The sequence below is a fragment of the Mustela nivalis genome (assembly GCF_964662115.1).
Source record: "Mustela nivalis genome assembly, chromosome: 6".
NCBI classification, from domain to species: domain Eukaryota; kingdom Metazoa; phylum Chordata; class Mammalia; order Carnivora; family Mustelidae; genus Mustela; species Mustela nivalis.
In genome coordinates, this window is record NC_139025.1 from 5,718,333 (window position 1) to 5,741,714 (window position 23,382).

The window sequence follows — 23,382 nt, forward strand, 5'->3', positions numbered from 1 at the left end:
CACCTCCCCCGCCCGCCACGTCCCCCCCCAACCCCGCCCGCCCCGGACACGCCCAGCCAATGAAGCGCGGCGACGGCGCACAGGGCCCGGGGTGTTGTCCGCTCCTCGCCCGCCCATTGGCCGCGCTCTGCACCCCGCGGGGCCCGGCCGGCAGGCGCGAGGGGCGGGGCGCGCGGCCCGAGGTGAGGGACCGCGGGCTGCGGGCGGGACAGCCGCGAGGGCAAGCGAGCCGGTCAGCAAGGGTCGTGCGCTGACCGAGGAGCCGCGCACTGAGCCGCCGCCGCCGCCGCCCCCCGACCCCGGCCGGCCCCGGGCTCCGCGCCAGGAGGCGGCGGCCAGGCCGAGCCCCAATCCCCCGTACCCGGGGGATCCCCGACGGTGACCCGCCCGGCGAGGGGCCAAAGGAGAAGGACGAGGAGGAAGGGCGGCCTCACCGGGGACCCGGCAATGGCGCTCGACTTCCTTGCTGGATGCGCTGGGGGTAAGGAGGCGGCCGGCTCCGGCGCGGGGTGGGAGGCCGGCTCACCTGCGGGCCCGGGGCCCCGGCGGCCCACCCTCGGGTCGGGGTTTCGTTGCCTGCAGAATGGGGGTGACAATGCTCTCGTGTCACGGGGCTCTCGCGGGCGTGAACTGACAGCAGGCCCAGAGGGCGTCCAGCACGCAGTCCGCGGGGGCACGCGTCGTTCAAACCCTTCGAGGCACGTCCAGACGAGAGGTCTGGGGCGCCGGGGCAGCACGGTGGCTTGCAAGGCGGGGACTCCCAGCAGGATGCCCCACCGCCCCGTGCGCGCTTCTAGCCCGAGGCCTCCTGCGCATCTGCCTCACCAGCTCCTGCATCCCCAGCCCGCGCCCACCCGCACCAGGGTCCCCTCCCAGGGCCGGAGAAGTTTGGGGTTGGCTGCACCCTCTTCCCCCGCCGATGCCTGGGCGGGGCTAGGGCCGCAGGACGACCCCCTAGAGGGCTGGCCTTGGAGGGTCCTGAAGGGCGCCGTTCCGACCCCAGGCGCCGAGTCACGCTTTGGCACGCCGCGCCTTCCTACGCCGCTCCGTGAGCTGCTGGGGGGCGACTCCACCCAGGTGGCGGCGTGGGCCTGACACGCGGCGTGGGCTAGCCCCTGTGCTCACGCGTGCGTGTCACCAGGGTGGGGCCTCTTCACGCGCGCCGGGCTCCTAGGGCCCTCCCCAAGCCTGTGTCCCCGAGAGAGTGGCAACCACTGTGCAGTCCTGGCTCTGCTGTGGGCCACCCGGGACACCGGGATGGCCGCTTCCCTGTTGTGCCTTGGGGTTTCTCTGCTTTTACTGGGAGAGCTAATTCACTCGATTGATGTTAATTGCGAGCCAGGTTTCAGTGCAGGTACTCCGCACGGAGGTGGCAGAGTTGCGGGGGCGACCCCCCACCCCCACCCCCGGCGGGGTCCTGCGCTGATGGGCTTCTCTCCTCCAGCACCTATCTGCTGGGGTTTGGCGCTGGGCTCCATGGAGGCAAAGGAGGGACTAGCAATGGCCTCTGCATCCTGAGCTTCCTGCTCTGGGCAGGAGGAGACTGGCAGAGAAGAGAGCTGCCAGGGAAGTGATCTGTGTGAAGACATTTTAAGAACTTCCTAGACTGTTACTCAATCAGGCTTCAGGAAACCCCTGGGCTGGAGCCTGCTGAAGGGGGGAAAACCCCAGAGCTTTTCATAAATGGGTGCATTTCTCCCAAGCCCAGGCCAGGAAACGGGAGGGGGTGGGCAGCCTCTGCAGATGCAGCTCTCAGCACCCCTATCCCCCCCACTGTGACCCCACTTTGCCTTTCCTGTTAGCCTCTTGTGGCTGCCCCTGCAGGCTCCTGCTGGGCCCCAGGCCCTCCTCTACCCCTCCCCCACCAAGTGACGGCTCAGTGAGGGTGGGCTGTCCCATGGCTTCCCAACTTCTTCAGGAGTGTGAATTCTTTTTTTTTTTTTTTTAAAGATTTTATTTATTTATTTGAGAGAGAGTGAGAGAGGGGAGAAGGTCAGAGGGAGAAGCAGACTCCCCATGGAGCTGGGAGCCTGATGTGGGACTCGATCCCGTGACTCCAGGATCATGACCTGCGCCAAAGGCAGTTGCTTAACCAACTGAGCCACCCAGGCACCCAGGAGTGTGAATTCTTTCCCCAGAGGGGCAGGATTCCTTCTGATTTCTCCCGGGTGTCCTGGGAGCCCCCTGCACGCTGCAGGGTTTGGGGTAGCACTACTCATCGTAAGGCCAGGCCTGCACCGGGACCCAGACACACGTATTCGGTCACTCAAGGCTCTTACTCTTAAAGGGCCCCTCCTGGAATGCCTTCTGTCCATCCTTACCAGGCCCACCCAGCCAAGTGTGAGGTTTCCAAAGCCCCAGGACATCAGTTACAGCCCCAGAAAGTAAATTCTAGAACTAGGCTGTTCAAATTTAGAAAATTCACAACACGACAGGAAAAAGAAGGTGGCTTGCAAAAGATAGAAACTAGGTGTCTCAAAAGACCAGAGACGCAGGTATAGAAGTCTCAAGGGACAAGATGCCTTGGGGATGCCTTTTTGTCTTGCTGTGAATGTTAGGGGTTCCAGAAGGAGAAGGATGAATACGTAAGAGTGGAAATTTTCTGTGATAAGAAAAAGGCCTGAGTCTTCAGAGTGAAAGTGCTGGTGTGGTACCAGGCAGGGTTACTTTAAGAAAAAAAAAAAAATTAGAAGAAGAAGGCACACCCTTGGCATCTCAATGACGTTCCTGAAATCTACAGATAGAATCTCAGAGGCTTCCTGGTGGAAGGCATAGGTTACTGACAAGGAGAAGAAACGCACTGGCAACAGGCTTCTCAGCGGCAGCACCAGGAGCCAGAAGATTCTGGGATGTTGGCCTCGGGCTGAGAGCGTCACCAGAGCACAGGACCGTGGCTCCCCAACAGTGTTAACAAAATAAATGTTGCAGAGAAGCAGGAATTCGGAGGCTATTCATTGCTGTATTTGTAACCTCCGAGGAAAATAGCCCAGACAGGCAGCAAGCAAATGGCACTTGCTCAGACTAGAGACCCGCAGGGGGCAGAGGTGAGGACAGGGAACAGCTCTGGGTCTGGGGGGTCTCTGGGTGTGGGAGAGGCTACTGGGGTGGGGAGCTGTGGGGGACAGAGAGAGCCTTGGGGGCATGACGGTTCTTATCCTGTGTCTACAGAATAATTCTACGTGTTAGAAATCAGAAGTAACCTTGAGCTGAACAGGAACATTAACAAGCAGGAGGACGAATGGCAGTTTGCCTGAGCAAAAATGTGGGAGAGGAAGACGAGTAAAAGGATTCATTCACGTAAAGTAGGATGAGTCAGGTCAGATGTCCCACCTTGGCAAAATCAGAGACAGCTTCAGACGGGAGCAGAGACCACAGCCGAGCGGTAGCTTGTTTCCAGGAGTATGGAAAACAAAGTCGTAGGACCAGGTTGGAAACGAGCCGTTGTGAAGCTATACCAGGCACACATAACCAAAAAGAAAGCAGGATCGGCAAAGTTAGTATCCAACACAGTGGATCCTTCAAGGTCCAGAGCATTGAACGGGATGGAGAGGACCCCCTACAGTGATCACAGGTTGGAAAGCGGCTGCATAGTAATCCCGGCTAACCTCGGGGCGCCCACCACCATGATACCCAGCCCCGACAGGGGGCAGGAGAGATGAGTGGTTGAGGAGGAGGGCCCCGGGCCCAGAAGTTCCAGTTCTCACCCCACCAACTTATTAGCTGTGCAACACAGACATAGTCTCTCAGCCTCCTGTTCTGCATCTGTAAAATGGGCTAATAGTCCTTTCTTTACATGCAAAAAGAACAACAGTGACCCCAGGTAGAAAGGTTACCGTTTGTCACTCAACAAATAGCACCTGTCTTCATTATAAATGCCCCAGCAGTAAAAAGGGAACTTTAAGACATTCCCACAGGGAGTTCTAGGGAGGAAGGTGTGGGAGTTGGTGCACAGGGCAGGCCACCTCACTGAGCCTCGTGACTGGGGAAGCAAGGTGCCTGCCTCCCAGGGACAGTTGCCTGAGAACAGCACTCAGGACTCTGAAAGGCCCAGGAGCCAACTTGAAGAGTGCGCCTTTGTCCTTCCAGGTGGGGCTGGGTTTGGGGCCTGGCTTGGACTGATGCATATCACCTGATCACAAAGTCTGGCGCGGACTCCCTGGGCAGCAGGTGACTCTCCTGCAGGGAAGGGAGTGGTCAGCCAGTGTCTGTAATACCTCAATGCCTCTTCCCCGGCCCTGGGTCAGCCCTGCAGGGTGAGGGGTGGATAGTGAGCCACGGAGCCCCAGTTCCCTGTGAGCTTGGCCAGCTGCTGAGTGGCAGACTGAAAATTCAAATCTGCGTGATTCTCTGGCCCCAAGTCCAAAACCCCTGGGTCCCCCGCCATGCTGGGAGGTGTTTGCACAGGGAGGGGGGTGGGAGGGAGCCCAGTGGTGGCGGGGGAGACAGCTGTGGTCAGTCAAGTGCAGGGAGCAGCAGGGGAGGGAGAGACACCAGCTGTGAGTTGGACAGATCCTGGGTTGTCCTCAGGGATGTCACCGTCTTACCCCACTGCTCACGCAGACCTGAGGACAAAGGTGCTCAGAGGCGCCTGCGTACAGTAGGCCCCTGTAAACGTTCTGTGTTCCCACCAGGCGGCTCCCATGCGGTCCTCCAAGCCGGAAGCCCCCCCACCACTGCAGATCTCTGAGGCATCTGGGTGACCGTCCTCCTTTCTCCCTCCAGGTGTGGCAGGTGTGCTCGTGGGACACCCATTTGACACGGTCAAGGTGAGTGTCTTGTCCTGGTTTTACTCTCAGGTCTTTGTGGAGGCGCAGACGTTACACAGAGGCCTGAAGGGCTGGGGCGTCTGGAGGCCCCTTTCCAGTGACCAGGGAACCCCCGCGAGGTCTTCCCATAGGTTCTGGAATAAAGGTAGACTTAGGTTCTGTGACACCCAGGTGGACGGCAGCGTGTCCGCTTTCCTTCTGGGTCTGGCCTTACACCTCCCAGCTCAGAGCTGAACTTGGAGGTCCACGGTGAGCCTGAGAGGCTGAAAGACAGGCTTCCCCCTGCCCAGAGCAGGGGCTCCTCCCTGCAGAAGCCCTCCAGACATCTTGAAAGAAAGAGCATTTCAGAGAGAAAATGCAGAAGGACCGAAGAACCGGAACTTGTCAGTATTTCCCATGAGCATGATCATCTCTGAATGGTGATCCCCACGGGCGCGAAACTGAGCCATCGGTTCCCAGGGGCTGGTGTGCGCGCGCGTGGAGTTCACGGCTCCAGCGTGTGGCCCAGGGCAGGCACTCCTCCCACGGCTCCTCCTCCATAAACTGTCCAGATCCGGGTTCTCAGAGGCTCGCAGTGGAAACAGAGGAGGTCTGTGTTGTCCAGCTGCAAATTCCCAAATAGAATGTTCTCCCTGTGGTTGGGGTTTTAGGTCCTGAAACGAGCCACGGCTGGAGTTTTCCTTACCGGCTTCCCCCCGGGGAATCAGGGCGAGCTGTAAGCAGCAGGGCAGCAGGCCAGACCCCGTGATGCACTGTAAACACTGAACTTGGCAGTGCCTACGGGGACAGCAAAGGCAAGGAGGTCAGCCCGAGCGGAGTTTGAGGTCACTTCCTGTCCCCTCTTTCCAGGGGAAGTCAGGTGGTCCTGGAGCAAGGGAAGGACTCGGGACCTCGGGGCTGGGGTTGCCTTCAGTGCGGGCATGAGGGCCTGGCTTGATGTTTTGGCTCTGACCTGCACATGTTCTGCCTGAGGTCTTCTGCGGGCCCAGGCCCCCTGCTAGCCCATCTGCCCTGTGACCTGGGGCCAGCTGCTTCACCTCAGGGCCCAGGCTTCTCATCTGCCAAGTGAGGCGCTGGGCAAGATCACAGAGGCCCTTGTGATGCCGGGTGCTCCACGGTCAGGCTGGGCTTACGCGGAATGCTGGTTCTGCAGAGCACAAATCTATCCCATCATCCGCAGTTCCGGGAGAAGGCCGAAGGACCAGGCTTTCTTGCCACACGGCAGCCCGTGTCCCCCCAGAGCCTGCCGAGAACCTGTCTGCACAGCTGCCTGGGCACTACGGGCCTGAAGCCTGCCCCCAGGCCAAAGCAGCCCAGCCTGGCACCGGCCCCCACTCCGCTGTGTTTATAGCTCGTGGTCACATGTCGTAAATGCCTCTGTGTCCAGCCAAACAGGGGCTCTGGATTCACTTCGTTAACCCCGCATTACAGGGGCCATGCCTCTCTGAGCCGCGACTCGGCCCTCAACTAGCCCCGCTCCCACTCCCCCTCCTCAGTGCCCGCAGGCTGGGGAGGGCTCTGTCCTGGAGTCCCTGGCCACTCTGAGCTCCTGGGCCATGGCCATACCCCCAGCACTGACAGGGGGAGGGGGGTGGAGCCTCTCCACCCCACAGGGCTCCTGTCCCTTGGACACCCCTGCCCCGCCCTTACCTCGCCCACGGAGGGTGGTCTTTGAAGAAATCCACTGGTGACTTCTTTTGGCCACTGCAGTCCACCAGCATGACATCTGGGGAAACCTGTCTATATAAACCAGGGTTCTTACAAATAGGAAATCCCCTCTGTCACCCAGCTCGTGACCCCTCTCACGGGGCTGATCAGGGAACGTGCTCCTTTGGTTTAACTTAATGCTATGTCACCAATGGCCTTTTGTTTTTTCAGATTTTATTTACTTATTTGACAAAGAGAGGACAAGCAGGGCAGCAGGCGAGGGAGCAGGCTCCCCGCTGAGCAGAGAGCTGGATGCGGGGCTCGATCCCAGGATGTTGGGCTCCCAATCTGAGCCAAAGGCAGAAGCTTAACAGACTGAGCCACGCAGGCACCCTCCGCAATGGCCTTAATTTTTACTGGCTCTTTTCCAGGTAGAAGAGCACCTTTTCTCATACTGACAAGTCGTGTTTCCCATTCTGTACACTTCCTCCAGGATCCCCCTCCACCACTGTGCCTGCCATGGGCATGTGATATTTTTTTGAAATGAATTTCATCATCAGGCCTGTACACAGTTCTTGGGTTGGCTTTCTAGTACAAAAGTAACATCCGTTGTGAAGAAATTTTTAACCATTACAGAAACAAAACTAAAAAGGAAAAAAATAAAAACAGTCCTTCATAGATCCTCTTCCCCAATCCTTAGTGATTTTTTTCTAGATTATTTATTTACTTATTTGACAAGAGAGCACAAGTGGGGGGAGGGGTAAACAGAGGGAGAGGGAGAACCCGACTCCCCGCTGAGCAGGGAGCCCAATGCGGGGCTCCATCTGAGGACGCTGGGATCAAGACCTGAGCCAAAGGCAGAGGCTCAACCCAGTGAGCCACCCAGGTGCCCCTCATTAGTGATTTCTGCTGAAAAACAGAAATGTACACAGGCCCATATATATTCCCTGTGCTTGGCGAAAGTGGGATTTACTTCAATAACTCTACTGTTGTTTTAACCGAAATCGGACACATATAGAAAAGTACGCGCACACCAAGTGTATGAGTCTATGAGTCATCTCATCGCGAAGCACATGTCTGGGGAGAGAACAGGGTCCCCAGGAGGCTCCCCTGCCTCCCCTCCCCCCCTCCCCCCCCTGCCTGGGACAGGACATTAAGCAGGGTCACTGAGTGTAAAACTACTCTCACTGGGGAGTGGCCATCCCAGGGCAGGGGAGGGACTGGGCCCTGGGGGCTCTGCACCTGGATGTGATGTTGACATTCCTAGGGGCTCTCTGTGTGACTTTGCTGTAGACAAGCATAAGCCTCGCCCTGGAGAGCTAGTCAGTATAGACCAGGGGAACCCCCTTCTCTGTCCCTGCTGATCCCAGACCCCGGGCCTGAACCACACCCCGCCACACCTCTCCTCCTCTTGACTGGCAGGGGACAGGGAGGGCATGAGGTGAGCTTGGGTCCAGCACGGGTCCTGGGGTGGGCACCCAGGTAGGGCTGGTGAAGAAAAATCAGCTCCTGCCGGACCAGAGGGTCTTCATGTCGGGGGTCTCAGCCGGTGGAGAGCTGGGAGCTGCGGAGACCACGAGCCACGTGTCCCGCAGTCGTGGTTTCTGCTCCCATGGCCCGTTTAGTGGCTGCATGAGCAGGAGAAAGGTCCCACCAGAAACCCCAGAACATGGGAGGGAAGTGAAAAACCTCACATGGCGAAAACAACCCCAGCAGAGCTCAAGGGGGTAACAGGCTATGAAGTCTTAAGGTGTTAATATGTTACGGACACGTTGCTCAAGTCCTTTTGTTTTTCTCCACTGAACATGCACCCCTCCCCCACCAGGTCCTGGCCGAGCAGGCAGCCAGGGTGGGACGGGGCGCTGGGGTGACCCGCTGCAGGGTGTGCTTGCTTGTCAGCTGCTTCGCAGAGCAGTGGCTGCCAGCTGCAGAGGTCCTCGTGTGCCCAGATGGTGCTTTTTTGTGCTTCAAAGGCATTCTTCTGTAAGTGCACCTGGCAGGGGAAGGCTCCTGCCCGCCAGCTCCCCTCCTCTGACCCCGACCGACACAGCGAGCCCACTCCCATTACTGGAAAGGACAGGCAACCCCGGCTGAGGTGCAAACCTCTCTGAGCCTCAGTGTTCCCATCTTTGAAGTGGGAGGGCGGGTAATTCCACCCACCTCGGCTGGTGATTCCCGGGTTAGGCCCTCCGGTGCTGCCAGCCGCGAAGGGGTGATTGTGCTGTGGCCCTGTCTGTGGTCGTGATTTCCGAGTCAGCCCCTGGGAACAGGACTTAACCCAGCTCATCCCCCCCCCCCCTCCGCGTGACCTGGATTCTGACAACCACTGTGAGGGCGGGCTGTCTGTTGCAGAGATAAGCTGTCAACAAAGAGTGCTTTCACAGTAGGAGGTTCTGGACTACAGGGCTCCAAGGGCAGCTGGGCATGAACCCCCCAGGTCCCGAAGGTGGTGACATGGTCACAGAGGAGGCGATGAGCTGCTCTCCTGTCGCTGCTTTAACTCAGGACCACTGTCCTCACACTGTCTACCAGCAGAAAGCAGAAGTCCCTCGGAGTCCAACGCTCACTGCTTTTAACATCCACTGTGGCACTGTCGGACCCCAAGGGAAGTTGGGTGATGGGAATTAGGTGGGGAACAACCCCACCCCCCACCCCTGGCCATTGGCCACGGTTTGCCACCAGGACAGTGGGGAGGTCTGGGAAAATGCTTCGTGCCCCAGTGTCCACACATCGTGCAGATAGAATGCAGCAAGAGGCTTAGCCTCTGCCTGTCTGAGATCTCAGGGACCCTCTACCCCTCTGCAGCTGGCTGTCTCTGTGGCCGTTTGCGCACTGAGGAGGAGGCACAGACGCCGGGCCCTAGCCCCACCCTGGACTTCCAAAACCCACAGAAAGCTCCTTGGCTTCCTGCCTCCAGCATGCAGCCTTGGGCCTCCCGGAGGGAGCCCCCTTGGGCTGTCCTGAGTGCTGGGGCAAGGGGTCGGGAGCTCTGGCTCGGCCTGCCGCCTTTCACGGGGTCCTGTCCCTGCAGGTGCGGCTTCAGGTCCAGAACCCGGAGAAGCCTCAGTACCGAGGGACCCTGCACTGCTTCCAGTCAATCATCAAGCAGGAGAGTGTGAGTGGCCTGGGCCCAGGGGGTGGGCGGTGGGGAAGCACCTTTCTATGCTTTCGGCCCAGAGAGCAGAGCTGAAAAGAGAAGGGGGAGGGGTTGGGCACGATGGGGACTTGGGAAGGGGGAAGGTGCGAGCGCCCAGGCCTCTGCTGTTGAGGACATGGCTTCTGGGAGAACGCGCGGGGGTGGGCGGGGGTCGCGGGGGTGGGGGAAGCGAGCCGGGCAGCCAGAGCAGGAGCGCGCCTGACGCGCGTCTGTGCCCCCCGCTTCCCCCCGCAGGTGCTGGGCCTGTACAAGGGCCTGGGCTCGCCCCTCATGGGCCTCACCTTCATCAACGCGCTGGTGTTCGGCGTGCAGGGCAACACCCTGCGGGCGCTGGGCCAGGACACGCCGCTGCACCAGTTCCTGGCGGGCGCGGCGGCGGGCGCCATCCAGTGCGTCATCTGCTGCCCCATGGAGCTGGCCAAGACGCGGCTGCAGCTGCAGGACGCGGGCCCCGCGCGCCCCTACCGCGGCTCGCTGCACTGCCTGGCGCACATCTACCGGCGCGAGGGCCTGCGCGGCGTGAACCGGGGCATGGGCTCCACGCTGCTGCGCGAGACCCCCAGCTTCGGCGTCTACTTCCTGGCGTACGACGTGCTGACGCGCGCGCTCGGCTGCGAGCCCGGCGACGCGCTGCTCGTGCCCAAGCTGCTGCTGGCGGGCGGCACGGCGGGCATCCTGTCCTGGCTGTCCACCTACCCCGTGGACGTGGTCAAGTCGCGGCTGCAGGCCGACGGGCTGCGCGGCGCCCCGCGCTACGGCGGCTTCGTGGACTGCGTGCGCCAGAGCTACCGCGCCGAGGGCTGGCGCGTGTTCACGCGCGGCCTGGCCTCCACGCTGCTGCGCGCCTTCCCGGTCAACGCCGCCACTTTCGCCACCGTCACCGTGGTGCTCACGTACGCGCGCGGCCCCGAGGCCCGGCCGGACGGCGACGCCGCGCCCGCCGCCCCGTCGGGGCCCGGCCTGGCCCAGCCCTCCAGCCTGTGAGGCGGGCGCCCGGGTCGCCAGCGGGCCTGGGCGGGGGTGGGATTGGGGAGGGGGAGGCGGGGGCGCCCTTGGCCGCGCCCTTGACGTCTGCGGCGGCCTCCGCCCAGAGACACGGAGCCTCCTGCGCGCACTGTACGGTCACCGAGCTCCGAGAGGACGGCGTGTCAGCGCGGAGCCTGGCGCTGTCACTTGGGGTCTCCCGGGGTCGCCACCGATGCTCCAGCCTTTGCCTGGGATCCGGGCCACTGCCACCGCGGGGTCTTCGATGGCCGCACCGATGGGCCATCCCGCGGCTAACCTCACATCGCCCCCCTGGCAGAGCTCTGGGGGCACTCCTCGCCCACCTGTCCGGTCTCTGTATTAGGGATGGAGAGGCAGCTCCGGGTACCTCCTGGTGTCCCAGAACCCAGCACTCTGCTGATGCACTCCAGCTTCTCCACGTGACACAGGGGGAAGTGCCCCTGCTCGTGACCCCATAGTAACCTAGGGGCTGGGCTGGGGGACCAGGCAGGGGCCAGTGGGAGGGAAGCTCCAGGGTGAAGTCCAGCTGCGGGAGGGGAAGGCTGGTCGCCCTGCCGTCCTCAGGCTGCCCTTCTGTAAAATGAGGACTTGGGTCAGCCACTGTGTGGGGCTCTGGCTGCTGGCCGGGGTTCCGTAAGCTGTGCAGAAGAGTCTTCAAGGACATGGGCACAGGGGGACCCCCCACTCCCCAGCAAATGGTGTCTCTCAGAGGGATTCTCCTCATGTTTGGTGTTCCCATGAGGCCACGAGGGAAGGGCCTGCTAGTGGACACGGTACAGCGTGGCCGTGTATTTGCACAGGGAGGAAGATGCTTTTGCACAAGTTGGAGGTGACTGTGGCCTCCTTTGCCCTGAGCGGGGCTCAGCCTGTTGGGCAGTGAGATACGGTCTCCCAGGAGGCTGACTGGGGTCAAGGAAGACAAGACTCCTACCCTGTTCACGTGGTGTCGTTGTGTAGAACCCGCTGAAGGAATAAAATATTCTTTGTTTTCTTAAGAGTGAAGCCTTGTTTGTGTCCATTCCCCACCCCCTTCCTGGAGTCAGAGGGGCCGGCTTGGGGGTCTGTGCTCTCCGGCCCAGTGGCAGCCGGAAGTGTGTGACCTGGGCACGTGCCAGCGTCTGTCCACACCCTCAGTTTCCTCATCTGCAAAATGGGGCTGACATAGGGATGAGGATGAGAGGAGTAAGCTCACAAAAGTGCTGGGCAAAGTGTCTCCTCAGATGTCTGTGGTTTCCTGGGAGGGAGAGGCCTGGGCCCTGCTCATCCTAAACCTGGGCAGGCCAGACAGTGTGTGCTGTGAGCTTTTTGGGGTACGGAGGTATGGTCAGGGCACAGAGGGGACACTCACTGAGGCCGGAAGGGGAGGTCTAAGTGGAGCTCTCAGAGGTGAGTGGATCTTTTTCCATATGAGATTAGACCTAATCCAGCCTAAGAGGTCCTGGAGGAGACCTCATTTGCCAAAGGGTGTCTCTCACTGTGTGCCCACCCTCACTGCTGCTCACCTTCCTGGAGGCAGTGCTGGGCACCCCGCGTCTCCATAGCTACGGGCCTGGTGTCTTTCCTTCCCAACTCCCACTTTAAGGGAGGGCAGGAGAGGGGGAGCCCACAGCTCTCCAAGAGGGGCACCGGCTCTCCTGTGTCTTTGCCTCACCCCACCCAACCTAATGTCCTGCATCCACCTGTGACATTGAGCTTGTCTGCAGAAGCCGGCTGGTGACCCCAGGGTCCCCTCCCTGGAGTCCCAGGCAACAGCTTCTCCACCTGCGGAGATCGCCCCGCCCCCATCTCTCTCACTTCTCCTTCCTCTAAAGAGACCTGGCAAATGCTCCAAACCTGGGCCCCCATTCCCACCCCAGGTGCCGGTGGCGGAACATTCCCAGCGAATCAGGCAGGAAAGATCGGGAGAGCTGTGGGTTTTTTAATGAATTGGGACATCTTATTTTCTCCTTGATTGGAATTTATATTTATTTGGAATAAGTAATATATAAATGTGTTTTAAAAAAAACAAACTACAAATATACATGAACGCAGGCGGGACAGGTTCCCACCTCCCTGGTCGGTCGGTTCCAGGGTGGGGGTGGGGATGGGGGTGGGCCTGACAGCTCTGTTCTGCGCTTTTCACTTGACCGTGAACTTTCAGGAGTTTCCCAGAGCCGCCATGACCTAATCCCACACACCAGTGGTGCAACCTGACGTTAATTTTCTTGAAGGTCTGAGGCCAGGAGCGTGGGATCCCATGGCCAGTAGTGGCCGGTGGACCTTGGCTGGGAGACATCGTGCTCCACACTGCCCCTCTGTCTGCACTCGGCTGCCCCCGTGGACACCTGTGTCTCCTGCTGTTATCAGGACACTGTCACTGGCACATGGCCCAGGCCTCCTCTAGTGTGACCTCAGTTTGACCACATCTGCAAAGACCCTGTACCTGGGCTGAGGACTTCAACCTTTCTGGGGGACACAGTTCACCTCACAACAGTGACCTTCTCCCTGATGAGTGGGTTCTAGTTGGCCACGGTTTTGTTAATAGTTGCATGGGGTCTCGCCAGATAAGCTCTCTTACTTTATTTACCCCACCAGGCTCGGGACAGTCCTCCTGGAGGTATCTGAACTCTCAGTGGGGCCGCAGCCCATGGGGCCACAGCGGGGACCGTGGGGCTGGAGCCCTGGGACCAGATGGAGCAGAGTTCCACAGGCGGAGGGCGGAGGAGGGGAAGGGCGGTGTGGGTTGTGGCAGGGGCGATGAGGTTGGAGAGGGCCACCAGGCCAGGTCACATAGCAGTGCGGAGCCTCCTAGGTGTCCTTTCCTGATGGGACCCAGAATGTTCTGGGCTTCAGCGTGTCTGGATGAGAATACCCTTCCAGACTCCCTTGCAGCTGGAGGAGGCCACGTGTCCCAGGTCTGGGCAGGGAAAGCAGTGGCTGAGGCTTCTGAGAAAGATTTGTAGGAGGGACACATGCCCCACGGCACACCCCGTGACTTCTGACCCAAGGAAATGGGGCTAGGACGCCCGCAGGGACAGCAAAGGCAGAGGCAGGCCTGGGCCAGTCTGGTCTTCTTCCTCGGGGTCTCTGCCATGCATCATGGCCACAGCCAGGAGTCTGCTGGTGTCCCCCCCCCGGGGGGGGGGTGGCTAGTAGGCTCTGGTTTGTGCCTTAGAGATGCCACAGGAGGCCACAGTGGTGAGAAGAGGAGGCCTGAGTGCCGGGGGGATGGGGTCTGAACCAAAGGGCAGCCCATGGCTGGGAAGGGAGGGCCGCAGCCGCAGGCAGGCCGGAGCACACAGAAAGAAACGGTGATGGATGAAAACCGCCGCCGTGGCAGTTTGAGGGAAACTGAGTCAACGCAGACTGTCTTCCCCCAACTGCTCCAGTGCTGGAGGCCAGCCATGGGAGCAAGTGCCAGCCACCTCCTCTAGCCCGCACATGGGGACTGACTGCTCTTTCTTTTCCCTCTGGGCCTCCGGCGCAAGGACGGACTGGGCATCGTCCCGCTCAGCCCCTCTCCTCGCTGGCCACTTTCACGGAGCTGTGCAGCGGCACGCAGAAATCCGGAGCCCCTCGTCCCAGAGCGGGGCCTTCTGAGCCACCTGTAGCCAGCAGGTTCTGCGAGTGAGGACAGCTCAGGCAGCCTCTACCGCCCCCCCACTGCAACCTTCCATTTGCAGCACCAGCTAGGGTGGGGGGAGGGGCTTGCACAGCCCTCGCCACACCCCTGCTGCAGACTTGGTGGTGCATCCGCTGGGCCGTCCTTCCCCGGGCAGCAGGAGTGTCACGAGAGCCAGGATCGGCCCCGGGAAACGTGGACAGCACTGGGACCCTGGGTGCTCCTTGGTCTCTGCTTCCTTTCGAAAACGGCCCCCTACCCTGACCTCCTGGCACCCACCCACCCTGGGGCTGGTGATGCTGGTGTCCACCGTGTCCCGGGCACACCAGAGAAGGGGCAGTGGCTGAGAGCCTAGCCTGTGGGGACACTGGCTCCCACCCTGCCCTGGCCACACTCTCCTGGGCCAGCGGACTTCACTCCGGCTATGACCATCAGTCTTCCTTCAAGGAAGGCCCCACCTGACCCCCGCCCCACAAGGCCACGGTGCTTCCATAGTTTCCATGAAAGTGCCACCAAATGGGAAGCCTGGCAGGAAACCTCTGCAGTGCCAAGCTGCATCTCGTCCCTGGAGCCCCCTGGCTGTGTCACCACCATGTGGGAGGGTTGGGAGGCTCCTTGGCCTGGTGGGCAGACCCTGAAAGCCTCCCTGGGGACATCCCAGCAGGTTTGGGCAGCAAAGTGGGCAGGACTAATACCGGAGTGTATGGTAGGGGAGTGGCGGGGGGGGGGGGGGGGGGAGGAGGCCATCGGACAGGCCCCACGGGAATTCTGGTTGGAATGTCGTGGGAACATTCACACAATGGGGACACAGGACAGGGAGCACACGTGGAGGGACCTGCTGGGGCACAGGGGTTTAGCGAATGCGTGAGCAGGCGGATGGATAAGGGCAAAGGCTGTGGGGTACAGGCCCCGTGGGGTTCTGCCAGGCAAGTCAGAGGAGCAGGGGCCAAGGTAGGAGGAAGTGAAGCCAGAACAAGGGGCTTGGAGGACAGGATTAGGCTTGGGGAGCCCAGGTTGAGGCTGCGGTGAGACCCTGAGGAGGCAGGAGGAGCAGAGAGCAGGACCCCAGGGCAGAGACTACAGTGGGCAGGTGTCCGGGAAGACAAGGTTTGGGAGCCCCGATGGCCAACGCAGGCTGTGGTGGGGTCACCATGAGGCCAAGAAAAGCCTGGTCAGATGGAGGTGGCCCATCCCTGGGGCCGGATGTTGAGGTCACCAGGGACGATGTGTGGGGGCCAGTGACCAGTCATTTGAACGGGCACAGCGGCGTGTGGACGGGCAGGGTAAGACGCGAGCCGAAATGCTCCGTGGAGGGGGACCGGCCCACGCCGCCATGCCATGCGGTGCGGGGGTGGGGGGCTTCCGGCTGCGGCTCCCACTGAAGCCCACCGGCCCGGCCGCTCGGCTCCACCCTCCGCGGCTCCAGGTCCTGACTTCACCAGGACGGCCGCGGTCGGCCACGGGGGACCTCTGTTCGCCCTGCCTCATCTCCCCCCATCTCCGGGGGAGCCACCCCCTCGGTGGTCTGGGGGTGCACCAGGACCCTCCTGGGATGGCTCTGGCGGCGGCCGCTGGCTGGCGGCAGGAGCCTCCCCCTCCGCGACGGGCTCTCGCGGCCCCGGCTACCCTCCCACGCCTCACTAGCGAGCCGGCCTCCCGGCCCGGGCGGAGGAGGATGAAGCCCCGGGGACCCGAGGTCATGCGCACGCGGGTCTGCGCTCCCCCGCACCTTCCCACCGGCCGTGCTCGCGCCCCGGCACGCTCGGCGGCAGGGACGGCCGCGCCGGCGGGGGCCCCAAGCGTCCCCACCCCAGCGGGCCCGGGAAGTCTCCGAGCGTCCCCAGAAGGGCCGGCTTCCCCGGGGTCCCGGCCGTCCCGGCCGCGCGCACGCGCACCTGCCCCCTCCCCACGCCGCGCAGCGCGAGAGCGGCCGGGAGCAGCGCCCCCCGGCGGCCGGAGGTGGAGGCGCACCCGCCGCGGCGGGCCGGGCCGGGCCGGGGCCGGGTGACCCGGGAGGGAGAGGAGGGGAGGGCCGAGGCCAGAAGGCCTTTGCAAGGCGCAGCACAGGCAGGAGCCCCCGCTGGGGCTGGTCTCCCGGGGTCTAGTACACAAGCAACATGTAGCAGCAGGCGATGGGCGTGGGGGGCTCGGGCCAGGTCACTGGCTGCCCGGCGCTAGCGTCCTCGGAGCCGGCCCGCCACCGCCCCGCCGGGTGTGAAGCGGGTTCCTTAGCCCCTGACACAGAATTTGGCCTCCAGATTGCTGCATGAATGAGCGAACCCAGGAATTCAAGGACAGGGTAAGGCTTGGAAATGAAAACTGCGAAGGGAAGGGGAGGAGAGGTAGAGAAGCTGGAGCCGTGGGTCGGGGCTGTGGCCCGGTTTCCACAGTAGGTGAGAGCTCTGGATTTTGTTCTGCGGGGTTGGGGTTGGGCTGGTCAGAGCCCGCTAGGAGGCTGGCACAGTACGGTGACCCCAGGAAGCTGGAGAGGAGCAGCTGGGGCCAGAACAAGGGGCTGAGGCGTGCTGGCCATGGGCAGACCGGGGAGCCAGCTTCCAAGGGCAGGGCTGGGGTGGAGGCCCGCATAGTTCCTCTCCATATCAATAAGGACGGGGGCTTCTCGGTCAGGGGTCAGAGGGGCCCCGTGGCTCTCGCCCCTCCCTGAGGCAGTGCGGCAGAACTCCTCAGTTCGGTCTGGAGTACCCGCAACCGTGTCCTCGATGCTCAACACAGTCCTGGGCCCCGTAGGTCCTCTACACGTGGCCACAGCCAGCAGGAGCGTGGAGGGACATTGGCCTCACTGTTACCTGGGGGCGCCCGCAGAAAGCAGCTCCACAGCCCTCAACCTCCTCAGTTCCTTCCAATCTAAAATCTGAAGTTGCCCACATGACTTTTCACCGCGGCCACCCCTCAGCTCAAATCACTCAGCAGCTCCAGGCCTTCCGTGGGCCCGGAACCCACCACCTCCCCGGCACTGTCAGCAGCCCCTTCTGCCATGAACAGAAAGAAGAGGCAGACCCACGAATGACGGAGAGTAAGACTAAAGCTCCCGGCGCGGCACCTCAAACACCAGGGCTCCAGCCAGGGAAGAGCAGAGCGAGGCCCCTCTCTTCGTCTGCCTTTTGGCCAAATCCTCACGAGCTCTCGGTCTAGTTGGTCCAGTTTCTAAGCCCATCCCCATCATTAAGTCCTTTCTGGTGCCGGAGCCCCCAGAACTAACACTAGGGGTCGTGGGCCCCAGTGCGTGAGCATGTCTTTGGGCTGTGCCTTCCGACAAGTGGGTGATGTTCTCCCTGGAACTCGGCCCGCTAGCCCATCCTGGAGCTGAAAGATGGAGGCTGCGTTTCCGGCTGGTGTGGGTGGAGGCGTGGGAGTTCCCATTCCTGCGCCAGAAGGGAAGCCGTGAGGGGCTGTCCCGGGAGGTCCGGGTAGCCATCGGGCCTGGCAGGAGCCTGCCGCCAGGCTGTCATCAGGCTCCGCAGGAGGGTTGGAGGACGGAGGGAGAAACAAGAACCACACGCGTTAGAAAGCTTCACAACATTATGCGTTTATTGTATTTTATAGAGCCATGTTACACATGCGTGGTGCTTCAAACGGAGTTATCGGTAAGTGTTTCTCTGGATGCAAAGCCATCTGATGCTTGATGCCTTAAATACTATAATATTTCTGCATCTATGACCTATGAGCTAAGGAAAAACCAAGGACGACAATTCCAGAAATGGCAAAGAACATTTAAGAAAAGATGTACATGAGACACAATGCTAAGTCCTTGAGTCAGGGCCTACAGAAGTTACCAGAAAGCGAATAAAAACAGAATTGTTCTATGAAAATGGCTTGACCAATCACCATCTGCAGATCATAGAGCCTCACAACAGTTATGGATGTTGTAGAAAAAGGTTATTCTGTTTGGTACTGATGCCCCCTCCCCTCTGCTCTGTGTGCGAACACTGCGGCCGACAGAGCAGTGAACAGAACACAGCACGGCAGCCGCCCCCTCCCCACCACATCCCGATGCTGTTTCTTATGGCGTCTGAGTGTCCTGGAGGAAAAGCAATTGGATCCAACTTGCCACTTGATGGAAAATCACTGGGACTCAGAAGAACGTGGCACCACCACACAGTGGCCCACGGCAGACACCCAGGATGCTGGTCAGAAACGGGAATCAGGGTGACCGGCCCGCAGTAAGCTAGATTTGCCTGCTGCCCTAAACTAACAGCCATGTTCACGGTCAACATTCCCTTCCCGTGTTGACAAGGGGAATGGAGAAGGTGCATCGACAGGAGGCCACCCACCCCTCCCACATCTCCACAGGGTCCCAGCTTAAACATCTCCTCCAGCACCCTGCTGACCGCTCCACCCTGGAGAGGACACCGTAGCCTTCCAGCCAGGGATACCCGACTTGTGCAGGGGCCAGCCTCCTTCTAGAAGCCCGATGCCGCTGCTCTAATGGGCCTGCACTCACACTGAATTCACGCAACCAGGGAACCTGAACCTAACATGACAGTAACCAAGCTAGCCAAGGCCAGTAAGTTCGGGTGCAGGAGACCTAGCCAGACAGTCAACTGTGTCTGCACACGGGAGAGGGAATCTGAAGGACCTTCTGGCAAGTCCAAGTGCCGGCCACGGCATGCATGACCGGAGCTGCAAGGAAGCAGAGCTTGTGGAGTCTGGGTGGCACGCACGGGCCCCGGCCCGCTGGACTTCCACTAACGGCGGCGGGAGCTGGGACGCGGGCTACCACGTCAGACAAGCGCCCGGGTCTGAGGCCATCCGACGACAGGCGGGCCGCGGGCTTCCGCAGGCCAGCGGCGCAGCCAAGGAGGAAGCCTCTGGGTGGGCCGGGGCACGGAGGGGACGCCTGTCAGCAGCTTCCGCTCCCCCGCTCTACTGACCTCTCGGGATCCTTGCTCTTGCTGGTGGTCAAGATGTCCAGAAAACAGAAGGAACTTCAGGAATCCAAGATTCGTAACACGGCTTTCCTGAGCTCTGCCAATCCCTGGCCACAAAGGAGTCAGACAAGGAGCCATCAATTCTACCTGCGGCGCGGGCGGTCACCGGCTCCCACTCAGCAACTCGGGGGCGGCCAGGTGTTCCGGCGCCGCGGACACACACTGGGAGGTGCGCGAGGCCAGCTAGGTGGGGCGGGGCGGGGCGGGGCGGGGGCAGCCAGCAAGCCCCCCGTCCCCCATCCGCACTGCGGGACCCCTCCGGCGGCCCGAGGGGTCTCTGGGTTTTTGCTGAACGGAAGTGACTCTACCTGTGAAGAAACCATCTAGAACTCTGCTTGGCAACCCCAGCAGGCATCGAGATACTATGCTGTCAAAGGGCCTCGCCGACTCAGGTTCAGCAAAGTGACATTTAAAAGAACCCGCACGTGAAAACCAAACAGGGGGGGAAAGTCTTGATTTTCCTCAAATCCTCAGGCCTCGAATCTAGGCACAGCACACAAACACCATATGAAACCAACAGCGTGAGTTCAATGTCACCTTGGAAAATAAATGTCACTCTGGGGTGACAGTTCTTTATACAAATATTATGCTTCCCCCTAAGCCCCCGCTACCAAAAAAGGGGGGAAAATCATAAGAAATCCAAAAATAGAAAACAACATCTTGTTAAATGTAAACTTATCCTCTGGAGCTTTTATATTACATATGCTAGAAACATGCATTTATTTCAGTTCGGATGTAAGAAAATATGTCTATCAGTAATTACTTACAAATCAGGTTAACTCTCCAGACAAGGGACTCACTGTTAGAAGACCACTTCAAACTGCAGTAAATTACATCTTTAGCAAAATTATAAATTCTAACCACAAGCACGACGGGTTTCGGTTACAGCCCACGAGGACAACGGCTCTTCTTCCACTGCCGCTCCCCGAGGAGCTTCCTACACTAACGGGAATCGAGAGTGCCCCGCCAACCAGGAACCTGGGACACGCCACCGCCTTCAAACCCCCACTTCAACTCCTGTCAGAGATGAACTCTGCAGACCGTGAGAGAAAGACACACGGACAAAGGGGCTGGGGAAGCGACGGCTGTTCCCCTCAGAGACAGAAGGGGTGGAAGAGATGACCAGGGCATCCCCCAAGGGGTCAAGGCACAGAGGAAGAGGGGACCTTGCTCACACGGGAGCCCGGCTTCTCTGTAGGTCTCGGCGTGGCTCGGGGTGAGGGTTGCTGGTGACACCTCCCCACGGCCAAGTCAGCCTGGCCGTGGGCCCCAGGGCGGGAGTCCTGGGGATAGCGCCGGGCCCAGGCTCCCATGTGGCAGTGCTGGGCAAGGGTGGCGTGGTGCCGGACTCCTAATGCAGTCACCGCCCCGAGACCGCTCCCCTGATGGTGGAGAGGGGACGTGAGGGCACTTACGCCACGGGCCTCAGGGGAGGCCTCCGCCCCAGGTCTGCTCAGAGAACCTCATGTTGGCACTGGGGCACGCAGCTTCGAAGGGGATCTCTGCCACCGGCTTACCTCTCTCCTGACTGCCAGATACAGCAAAGCCGGGCTTATCCCGAAAACATTGGGGGTCTTCTGATTAACTCAGTTCCATCAAACTACCCAAGGGATACCAGATTCTGAACGAGTAAGAAAAAGTGTCTCAAGTTAAATTTGTCATTTAGGATTCAGAAGGCACTTCAAAATTCTGGAGAGCCCCAGGGTCACTGTTAAAACTAGGTCACCGACCGATGGAGAAGCTGTAAGAGACAGGGCTGCGATTCTGACCTGACGGGTGTCCTGGACATCTGGTACACAGACCTCAGACTGCAGCCAGCTCGCCAGTGACCTCGCGGAGTCAGGCGTGCGGCACACACGGCATGTTTGCGTTTGGAATAAATGCGATTTTTGCTGTATCATGGCAGTTTATAATGGTCTAGCGAGTCTGATACTCGACTCTTAGTAAAATGCAAAAATTATAATCGTACGCTTAGGAGGTCACAACGCGAGAGGTAAAGTACTCACTGAGTACAGTATTCACCATCCAATCACCCTGCCGGCCTGCGCTCGGTGGCCGGGGAGAAGCCGGGAAAGGAAGCCACCGGCACGCAACTGCCACCTGGGCCTGCCCTGAGAGACTCCATGGGACAGAGGAACCAAGGCTCAAGGCTCTCCAAGGACAGCAGAGAACCCGAAACGCTTCCCGCCAGACCAGCCAAGGACCTGCTGGGGCCGCCCTGAAGGCAGCCCGCGCCGGCAGGTGCCCTCGGGTCTCCCCTCTGCTCGTGCCCATCCCGGGGACCGCTTACCTTGAGCGCACGCCCACGGGCCGGGGCGCAGCTGCTCCAGTCACTCTCTTGCTGGGGGTGGGAGGGGGGTGGGGAGGCTAAAATCAAAATCCTACCACCCACGGGGCCCGGTTTGGGGTACTCTGAGGTAGTTCCTTAACTCGGGGTGCCTGTCACCTACTCTCTCCCAGAATTCAGCACGCACAGGAAGTCCTGCAACCTCCATGCACCGCTGCCATCACAAGTCACTGTCGTTGAGTGCAAAATAAAGGAAACTTGAGTTGCTTTATTTAGCTTCCAATTTCTGGGAGGCTCGAGAATTATAATTATGCTGGACAACAAAAGGAAATAAGACTGTGCTTACAGATCTTTTTCTGCCGTATTCTTTCTGTAGGATTGCTGTTTTATTGTTGCCCTTTTCTGTTACATGGGGTGTACACATCAGGTGGTAAAAGGTACAATACATTCTACAGCTGAGCACCACTTTCTGTAACTGAACAGGCAAAGAAATTACACTGAACATCAGCATCTGGCAGTATTTTTCGGAAAAAAAAAAGTGACTAAAATGGGTTTAAATTGATTAACACTATTAAATCACATCTAATATTTGATACTACATGATTCAATACAGCTATACGATACAATTATACAAAATGTGTTAACATCAAAGAATACAACCAAAATTAAGATAGCAAACAAAACCTATATAACTTTTTTTTTTTACAGGAAAATACTTTTGAAGTATGCATGTAACTGCCCATTCTTTTAAAGAAAATCTACTGCAAGCAAAGTTATCAACCTCCAGAAAAATCACACATAGCATTACTAAGCATATCCCCAAAAAGTGTACAATATGCACACTTGGAAAATACAAAATTAAAAAAATTGTAAGCAACAGGTGAGCTTCATATTTATAAGAATGTGAAAAGAAGTCCCATTTTTAGCACTGTTGTATAAAGAATTGTCTTTTGATGCGAAGTTCATGAACTGTCCTCCTGTTGGGACCACACTTTACAAAAACACCGTGTTTTTGAAACGAGATTACAGAGCAAGATAGAGCATCTTAGCAATGTCATCTTATTAAAGTTTTTTTTTTTTTTAAATTTTTACTACTTTATCAAAACATGTCCCTTAGGTGTGTAGGATTCATTTTTTAAAATTCTTTCCTAGAAACAATATACAAAGGAGAGGCATAGTTATTCCCCATCACACTCCTGGAAGATGCTCCCCGGGGTCGAGAAGGGTCTTCGCCGTCTTCTTCTCACTGGTTGTTTTTGGCCTTAGCGTGTGTTAAGATGTGAGATTTCAGGTTAGTGGACTGAGCAAACTTCTTATTACAGCCGTCGAAGGGGCACACATAGGGCCTGTCTCCGGTGTGGATTCGCACGTGCGTGCGCAAATTGAAGTCCAGTGAAAAGCGTTTCCCGCAGCCTTCGAATGTGCACTGTCGAGGAGAGACCAGAGACAACCCAACTCAGCAACCGTGATGGGGCCGAGAGGGCGGGCAGCGGGCGGCGGAGAGCAGCCGGCCTGGCTCGCCGCGCACCTCGTGCCCCTGGCTTCAGGGACATGCGCCAGGCCCATCCCAGGACAAGCGGGTGGGGAGCTCTAACTCTGCACGCGGGATCTCTCCGACACCCAGGCGCAGCCCTCACTGTTTAAACACGGGGTAAGAGAAGCACTTGCCAAAACAAACACCAAGAACCTCTCCCGGGCTCATGTTAAGGTCTCAGCACTGTGCGGGTGCTCCAGATAATAAAAAACAGCTGAGCAGGAAGGTTTCTGGTGTCAAGTAGCCGAAAGAGCCCTGTGAAACGGGAGCTGCCCTGCCCGTCCGTCCCTGGAGACGGTTTCTAAAACGAGAGGAACGTCACTGCGCTGACTCCCCACGGTACCGTTTTGGAACTCTCCATCAATGAGTGATGCGGTGCCTTCCATCAACTACGGAAGACAAACTGCTTCCATCCCACAGTGAATGCACTGGAAAT

General features: G+C 59.2%; 2 protein-coding genes across 3 annotated transcripts in view; one reads left to right on the forward strand and one right to left on the reverse strand.

Annotated features, from left to right (window-relative positions):
* Nucleotides 1-147: 147 nt before the first annotated feature.
* SLC25A29 (solute carrier family 25 member 29) lies at nt 148-11,570 on the forward strand. Of its 2 annotated transcripts, none has more exons than XM_082737702.1 (4): nt 148-481; nt 4,632-4,766; nt 9,445-9,528; nt 9,805-11,570. In XM_082737702.1, the coding sequence occupies exon 4, from the start codon at nt 9,841-9,843 to the stop codon at nt 10,552-10,554; it is 714 nt and encodes a 237-aa protein (XP_082593828.1). In that variant the 5' UTR covers nt 148-481; nt 4,632-4,766; nt 9,445-9,528; nt 9,805-9,840; the 3' UTR covers nt 10,555-11,570. The 2 variants fall into 2 exon arrangements, with proteins under 2 accessions (XP_082593828.1, XP_082593827.1); XM_082737701.1 differs by having other exon boundaries at nt 4,723-4,766.
* Nucleotides 11,571-17,701: 6,131 nt separating this feature from the next.
* YY1 (YY1 transcription factor) overlaps nt 17,702-23,382 on the reverse strand; it is a 34,358-nt gene continuing 28,677 nt past the window's right edge. The window contains exon 5 of the mRNA XM_082737694.1: nt 17,702-22,838. Coding sequence (XP_082593820.1) covers nt 22,656-22,838 — 183 coding nt within the window. The 3' untranslated portion in view covers nt 17,702-22,655. The remainder of the gene's footprint in view (nt 22,839-23,382) is intronic.

Excerpts from the sequence above, each read along its gene's own strand:
- SLC25A29 (XM_082737701.1), top strand. The coding sequence starts at position 448 with ATGGCGCTCGACTTCCTTGCTGGATGCGCTGGGG. Across the intron at positions 482-4,722 it reads CCTTGCTGGATGCGCTGGGG|GTGTGGCAGGTGTGCTCGTG; the intron begins GTAAGGAGGCGG and ends TTCTCCCTCCAG. Across the intron at positions 4,767-9,444 it reads ACCCATTTGACACGGTCAAG|GTGCGGCTTCAGGTCCAGAA; the intron begins GTGAGTGTCTTG and ends CTGTCCCTGCAG.